Raw genomic sequence first — 8,426 nt, forward strand, 5'->3', positions numbered from 1 at the left:
TCATTGAGTGTATGGTCTCAAGGACAAAATCCCTCTAAACACTTCATATAAAATGCAGTGTGCACCGAAGTACTTCAAAACCCTGGCCATATTCACAGTTAATATCATGCAACAAGTTTGGAATTAAAGCAATATCGCCCTCTAGAGAAAGGTGCAAGAAATTCCCTTGTTTTTATGTGTCTGTAAGTGAAGTTCCCCAAACTTATTACAGTAACATGAAAATCTCTCTTTTTTACATGACAACATAAAGGTACAGTAAGGCCCACAAAAATATATGCAAGCTTTTGGTCATCAAGCCTGACTTCGCCTTCATTGTTTTTTTTTGTCAGCATTTTAGAAAAAAAAAAAAAAAAAATTTTCTTGAGAAATTAAATAAAAGCATTACCGGTACTTTAGTGGCAATTTGAAAATAAAAAAGCAGTGCGTGCATCAATTTTTAAAGTCAAATTACCAATGAATAATTTTCTTGTTTGGGCTGATTGGCTTCAAAACATACAACTTAATTTAAATTCATTGAAAACTGCTACATTTTGCAGCTGTGAACATCTTATCAAAATTCTCATAGTTTAGACTTAATGTCCTGAAAATTATCACGAAATTTGAACAGTGACAACAATTTTGATATTAAATGTTACATCTAATGACGCCAGTACAAGTAGTTACTAATATTCCTGGAAAGACAAAAGATTTATTCTTGATATTTAAAAATGCATGTTCAGTCTGAGATTACAATGTTCTTTTCCAAATTACCCCCCCCCCCCTCCTCCTTCTCCTCCTCCATACCCAGACCTTCTTTCTGCCCCTAAAAAGTTATTGTTAATGAGCAGCTTCTCACTGACAAATATACACAAAAAATGTTACATAATACAAACCACACAAGCAGAAATACTAAACCACATGCAAAGAGCAAGTAGTGAAGATAAAAGACATCTGGATATAATTGTCACATTACTGAGGTGTTCAGTTTACCCTTTCAATGTCAAAGTCAACTTTTTGTTTACCACTCACAAAATAAAAATCTCACAATAGTTTGTTATATCTTTTCCAAAATTTTAATCAAGTCATTCGGCAAATTAGTTTAAAATTAACCAAAAAATGAAACTACATAAAAATAGGCAGAACATTGCACCAAAATTGAGGTGCCCAAATGTGTTAAGCCCTAAAATAATTGAGCAGCATTCAGAAAAAGAAACCATGGCAGATACATTTGTTTGTTCTTAAAATACCAAACACTTTTACATGTATATGTATTTCAATTATTAACATTGCACAACATTGCCATAATTTTTTTCGGCAAATATCAAATTTGATGATATTTATTTTCACCCCTGCAGAAATAGTGATGCAGTCCACAGAAGGCATGACAATAGTGCAGACACCAGTAAAACACAGCAGGATACAGTCAGTTGTAGCTCACTGTTATCACAAACTAGTCAATTACTCAAAGAAACCAGATACCTTCACAGGAATGACCATTTTATTGATGGTTTTGGGGGGATCCCGGTCACAAAACTTAGGAGGGGGAAAGATAAGCCAAGACGAAATGAACAAATATATTGCTTCAACATGGTGAAGAAGAACAACAACATTCATGATTACTTAAATGCGGCGCAGTTATGGTAATATGTAAATTAGACTGTGCGCAAAACGTATTTTTGAAGATACTGATCATAAGTACGTTCCCTGTATTTCCACTGATAATGGTATCTTCTGCACTGTACACAGTGTAGAACTATCAGAAAACCTCTGATAAAATTGGTATGTTGTTTAGAAGATAGAAACACTGCTGGAAGGAGAATGGAAGGAGAATGGAAGGTGAAATTTATGAACCACTGTCGTCAAAAACTTGAAAACTATCAACTTTGAAAGCGAAAGGTATGGCAGATTGCCGACGGCATTCCACAGAATCGTGCCTACGTGTTTGAAACATCACCGCTGGGGCCAGGCAAAGGTTGGCTGCATTATCCAGATTCAAACCACATGCCAGCAAACCATTCCCTCGATTACACCTTGCTGGGCTCCAGCATTGTTAATTGCAATGTCAAAATAAACACGAAAACATCACCACATCGGTGAAAACTATTTTTTTTACGTACATGTTTATCATAAACACAAGCAAAAGACTTGGAGGAGTCTTTCTTATGTAACTGGTTTCTCAGCCTGTTAAGGTGTTTTTCACCCTTGATCTTTGCCTCTGCTTATCAAGGGGGCAATGTACAGACCATTTGTGTTGTGTGTAATCATTCAATGAAGGGAAACCAGGGAGAACACGCAAGCACGCATGTACAACATATTAGATGATATGATGAGTGAAAAACAATGAAAAACAGCAACAGAAACAAACACAGCTTTTGTATAAAATATCTAGGGTGTGTGAAGGTATGTAATGACGTACATAGTCACTTGTGATATAGATAACTGCCCATTAACTTCACAACATACAACCTTTGCTGCAAGGAGAGCACTTATTCAGATCATTGCTATGTATGTCATACACACTTAAGGGTTTAACCTGCATACTGAAGGGGGGGGTCAAAACAAAAAGATTTGTTGTCACTATGTATGTCATACAGTTAAGGATTTGAACCAAATTTAGGAGACAAAAAAACTTTGAAAGATCACGACAGTGCATTTCAAACAGTTAAAAAAAAAAGGGACAAACCAGCATTTTGAAGGGGGGTCAAAAAATTTAATATTTTTTTTTGTCAACACACGAAATGCACCTGTTTTGTAACTTGTTTGGCCAATCCTCTCAAAATATTTCGATCAAAATCTGTGAATGTTTTTTTTGAAAAATATGTTGACTAATAATTTACAAGCAAGATTAATTGAACAAATCTGAAAGTTATTGCATTCGCAAGGTATACTTATCAAACCAGGCCATATTTCTCAACTAACTTAATCTACGGAAACATGATTTTTGGCAACTGAAAGAAACCACAATATACTGTTGCTTTTATTATATTACGATTATGACTTCCCATGTCAAAGACTTCAAACAAAATGTTGCCAACACAAAAACAGAAAGTAATCACCTCAAATAAGTAAACGCATGGTAATAAGTCACATGGTGTTTTTTATCAATAATATCATAGATGGGGAAATCAATAATAGATTTAAAAAAATCATTTTTCATCTGTCTTGGTGATGTTTGCATGTGTATACTGTAGAATACTTTATTTTCGCATAGAATTAATTTTTGCTATTTTTGCTGAAGGAGTGATTCAGTGAAAATAAAATCCAGCAAATATACCGGTTTTCCTATATTTTACATTCAAAAATCAGTGAAAATAAACTCCATACAAAACACCCAAAAGTCTTTTCAGCAAAAATTAATGCCAGCTAAAATAAAGTATTTTACTGTAGCATAAAACTTCCTAAAATGTTACCTTGTACATGTATTTTGGTGCAAAAACTGTAATTTTGGCTCATTATTACATGAAAAGTACAACAACAACAAAATATCATGCCTTTTACTTTAGTAATTTACATCAAGACAAGAAACATCTCTTCTAAGACACAGGTATGCTGGATCCCCTACTGTCTAAATGGTTACTCCCAAACTGAGCACCAGAGATATCTCCCATACCAGCTAGTTCTCGTTGTCTGATATAATAACTGTGGCTCCATTTAAAAGTACAGTCATGTGTTTTCACTCAGGTATTCTAATCTTGTACAGCCCACTAATACCAAGACTACCCTGAGTGAACAAAAGAACTCTATTACAATTTGAAAGCTATTACAGAGATTAGCTGGCACTAAATTTAAAAGACTAACTTTGATAAGTTTAGAACACACACACACATTCACTCAAACACTGCACATCAAAAATAGGGTTGACTCGTAAAATTAGAAGGGGGGGGGGGTTAGTACAGTAAATTTTTGTAAAACGACCAGCAAACACCAGTTAAAATTCCAACACAGTAAAATTGGAAAAAAAATATTTAAAATAAAACCCACTCAGAGTTTCTAATGGACAACCTCTAGATCTTTAATTGCTTGGCTTGACAAAAAATTAACACAATGTGTAATTGTAAAATTCGTAAAAAAAAAAAAATGACACCACATCTATATATAGACAAGTTTGTTCAGTTATAATAACTTACAATATGCTGCTTTGGGGTTTGATTTATTTTTAAATGAAAGATTGTCATGATTTCTCCAGGACTTGTGAAAATCTCGCATCCTTGTGGAGCAAAGTTTCTAGGATGCAGTAATTTTGAACATCCGACCAAGACAAGTTAGGTGGGAGGTATAACAATATACCTTGTAGTAAAGAACAGTGTGCTGTGAATCTTTTCATGTTGTTTTAATCAATGTAAATACCAATCAAAAATATTTTATTTTTGTTGTGCCAAATGAACATACATAGCGTTAAATGTGACAGCACCAAGACAGCTGGAAAATGACTTATGGTGTGAAAAAAATTTAGTTTCCATTTCCGCATGTGCTAAGCGGCTCAACCGGATCTGGATGACGCCGGGATAGTACCGGTACATTAAATTGCCATACTATGTCAATATGATGGAATGATGTTCAGACATGTCCAAAACATGGAATACGATTTCTGTGACAAAGTAAGCATAGTAATTCAGTTCAGTTCATTCAATAAACTAACTCTTTCAATAGTATTGTTCACGCACAGATCCTTAGCACGGGCTGAAAGGTCAAATATACTAGCCCATGCTAATATAGCCTTTCTTAGCCTGTGCTAAGCGTTCGCGTAGGTTAAGTACAGATTAAATCTGGCCCATCTTTACGACACAGTCCAGATGCTTAACATGGGCTAATGAAGTGTGCGTGAACGCTTAGTTCGGACTAAGCGCCCAAAACGCTATTGTATTCAATGTTCATTTTGAAGATTTACTATTATCTTCATAACTATTCATTTCGGTGTGCCATTTCCAACATGACGATCAATGCGAACACACATAGAGAGATTGTTCTCGAGAAAAAATGAACTGATGGCAAGACTCTGTGCTACTTCCTGTTATTCTGCAATCTGCGCTTTCTGAATTTGCTTGGTATCATTTTATTGTATACCATCCTAGTTACTATACTAGTAATCATAGTTAAAGTTATATTCTCAACAAGTTTGGGCATTCTTCAGCCTGTGCTAAACGGTGTATCCATGCGTGAACGCAATTGGGTCTATCCGAGATGCAAACATACGAGATTAGCATAAATCTTAGCCCGTACTCTACGTAGTGTGAGCACTACAAATATACAAATTACGGTTGCTGGTCCTCAGTTCAATGTTTATATACCTAGTAATAGACAAGTATGGTTCAATAGCAGTAATCTTTTTTTTTTAATTAACCTTAAGTGTGCTATCATCTTTTCCAAATGGTGATTTCCAAAGACTGGTGTAGTTTTATTCAATTTTAGTTTTTATAGTATTTAAAAATTTGTTCGTGAAAGTTCTTGATGAATTGGTTTCTGGTTCAAGTGACAAATTTAGATTACTATATACATGTAATGCACTAATCGGTATATGTTTCATTTGCAATTTCAATTTGCACATTAAAGTCACAGGAGACAGTGAAGTTCAAAGATGGGAACTGTCACCGAGCACAAAAATATAACAGTATTTACAAAAATTTGAAGTGCAACACTTAGAGATGAGGACAAGTGAAACAATACATAAGGCATACAATTGCCAATTTTACGCTCCAATTCACTTTCTAATCCAAAAATGAATGCTTGAATTAGTGAGGAAAGATAGTGATCTGAAAAACAAATTGAAACCACCTATGAGTCAAACAACATAACACAGGTACAGCGGTGATACTGACAAAACTATACCTCCAGTCACAATAAACCCTCAATTATAATCAAATTGCAGCACTAGACATAAAAAAAAAAAGGGCATTGCATGTCAGCTACCTTTGATAGTCGCAGAAAAAAAAGTGTTGCTTCTCGTCATTGGATGCTTGAGTTTGAAACCAGGGCCTCATCCATTTTAATTTTGCCACTGAACTTATAGATTCTTGTTGTAGCATTGAATATGAACAAATCGGCTGTAGACGCCATTTTTTTTTTTATTCATTCCTGCTATCTATGGCGGCTTTCAGCAGGCAATGACGTAACTGCAACAAATTAAATTTCGAAACTGCATCATTTTTCAATTCTTCCTGGGATGAGAAACTAAAACTAATTTTTTTCTGGCCTTACTTCAAAAGGTAGTAACAAGCTAAATTTCAAATGGTAATTACCCACTTAAAAAATAATTACCTAAGTGAATGAAACACAAGACTGCACAGTCCCAAACAGGAAGTAAACAGTGATAAGTTTATTATCAGATACAGATGTGTGACAACAGGAAGGCCTGTTTGTTCAAGGTAAACTGTTAATACAAGTTTGGGAGGCTGGCTGGGATAAACAAAACGAAGAAAAAAACTTTCTGGTCAATTTGTTTACCCAAAATTTGATGTAAGCATGCATTCTTAATAATTTTTATTTTCAAATTGTCATTTTTTTTTTTTCAATTCGCACTAAAACCTACAATAGAGGTGAGGAGGATGCACCTACTTTAATTGATTTGCAAAATGAACAAAAATACAAATACTGTAAATCATTTTAAATTTGTGAGGCAAATGTCATGAGTCGGTGAGAAGCATGAACATTTCTCATGGGTGGCAGCTACTTTCGCAAAATTTTGTATTCACGAAAAATAATTTACAATATTCTTTCCGAGACTAAAATTGTACTCTCCTAAAAATAATCAATGCTAATAAATTTGTTTAAATTTTTCCAGGTTGTACTGAGACAAATTTCATAAAACAGAATAAAGTACTTTTACTTTAACTAGTATTTGCTGGAAAGACAAAGGTTGCAGAGGTTAAACCACTTTTATTTATACACAAGTGACATTCACAAATTGGTCAAACTGAAGGATTCTTCAGTAGGTAAACATACATACAATATGCTCTCAAGTATCCAAAGTTTGTAAACTCTAAAATTCACATCTCCTTAAAAGGGGGTTGACCATTGGGAGACGAAAGAAAACTGTGAAAATTAATTTTTATCTTGTCATTTAGTTTTGAGGAGAGTAGCCCAACACCCCCACCCCAGTGTTCCTAATGTTCAACACTTAACTAAAGGCGGAAATGAGGTGTCACTCGTGTCTCATTGTAGGACCCCCCTAAATTTATTATCAATCCCCCCAAGAGTTTCTAATGGTCAGTCCCTAAACTAGTGTCATTGTAAAAATGGTGGTTGCATCCTGTGTGACTGAACTGTACGACTTGATTGGAAAGGGGTCCGGTATCTCAATTACATTCTCATCTGAATGTCGTCAATAAAAGTAATTTTATATTTTTGGTATCAGACCAACTTGTGACGTGTGAATAATGGTTTATGAACTCTTTAACACAAAGTTTCTACATTCTCACACATCACACAGACAAAGCACAACATGGTCAATCAGCATTGTAATCATAAACATATGTAGACCACACCCCTTCGCTACGGATGATGATACAATGTATCAGTTTAAAGAAAATCAGGGCCAAGCACAGAAGCAACCGCAAAATTAATTTAGGCCCCAGGTAAAATGAATTCAAATGCGATTGAATATTAAAATTACGTCGATTCATGAGTAAAACCTAGCTAGCTATACTTAGGGTATGCATCAAGCCATAGTCAGCCACCAAGATAACACCAAGTTTGGCACATTGCCATGCCATCAATAGGGTCTTCATGCACTGACCAGATTTTTTTAACAGACACCTGTCACTAAGATCAAAGATGAAACTGACCTCCTCGTAAACGAATCAAGCTATATGGATACAATATTAGGGCCTCTTGGGTTGTCATGTTTTAAGATGGTGAGGTACACGGAGACGGGGAGTCTAGACACAATAACTCAATAGATTAAACAGCTGTACCAAACGTGATAAACAACTACTTCCACTCAATTCAATTATGTATGCACTTTCACCTTCGTAAGCTCTTCTATCAGTCATCGTTCCACCCCCACCCCACCCAGTTATCTCAAGGTGCAACCTGACCCTGTTTACGAGTTCTTCCCACTCGTCGTCATCTTCTACTCCTGTGTTAGGTTGGGCCATCTCTGCGTTTATCTGTTCTGCGTGGATCTCGAATAAAAGGCAATTATATGATGTTACATCATTTTCAAGATCTATCTTCCTGCTATTCCAGCTTTCACCTGCACCCCCACCTGAAGATTGATTTTCCATCCATTCAATTCATTTGAAGCTTGAACCACAATTACAAAGATTCTTGTAACAACCCCAAGGCCCCACCCCCCTGGGGAGTGGCCCTTCTCATGTGAATACCCATCAGATTAAAGCATTACACACTGAAACAAGCAGATAACCCCCAAAGTTCTTCATTCTGCGACCCCTTTGTTTCATAACACTTGACCTTTGACCCTTCATAAAAACGAACATTATTCATTCAAA

General features: G+C 35.5%; 1 protein-coding gene across 1 annotated transcript in view; it reads right to left on the reverse strand.

The window, feature by feature from the left end:
- LOC102801622 (uncharacterized) overlaps positions 1 to 8,072 on the reverse strand; it is a 29,631-nt gene extending 21,559 nt beyond the window's left edge. Inside the window, exon 1 of the mRNA XM_085495071.1 lies at positions 7,943 to 8,072. Coding sequence (XP_085351197.1) covers positions 7,943 to 8,072 — 130 coding nt within the window. The remainder of the gene's footprint in view (positions 1 to 7,942) is intronic.
- Between the last annotated feature and the right edge of the window lie 354 nt (positions 8,073 to 8,426).

The sequence above is a fragment of the Saccoglossus kowalevskii genome, chromosome 21, assembly GCF_978046115.1.
Source record: "Saccoglossus kowalevskii chromosome 21, keSacKowa6.1, whole genome shotgun sequence".
Lineage (NCBI taxonomy): Eukaryota > Metazoa > Hemichordata > Enteropneusta > Harrimaniidae > Saccoglossus > Saccoglossus kowalevskii.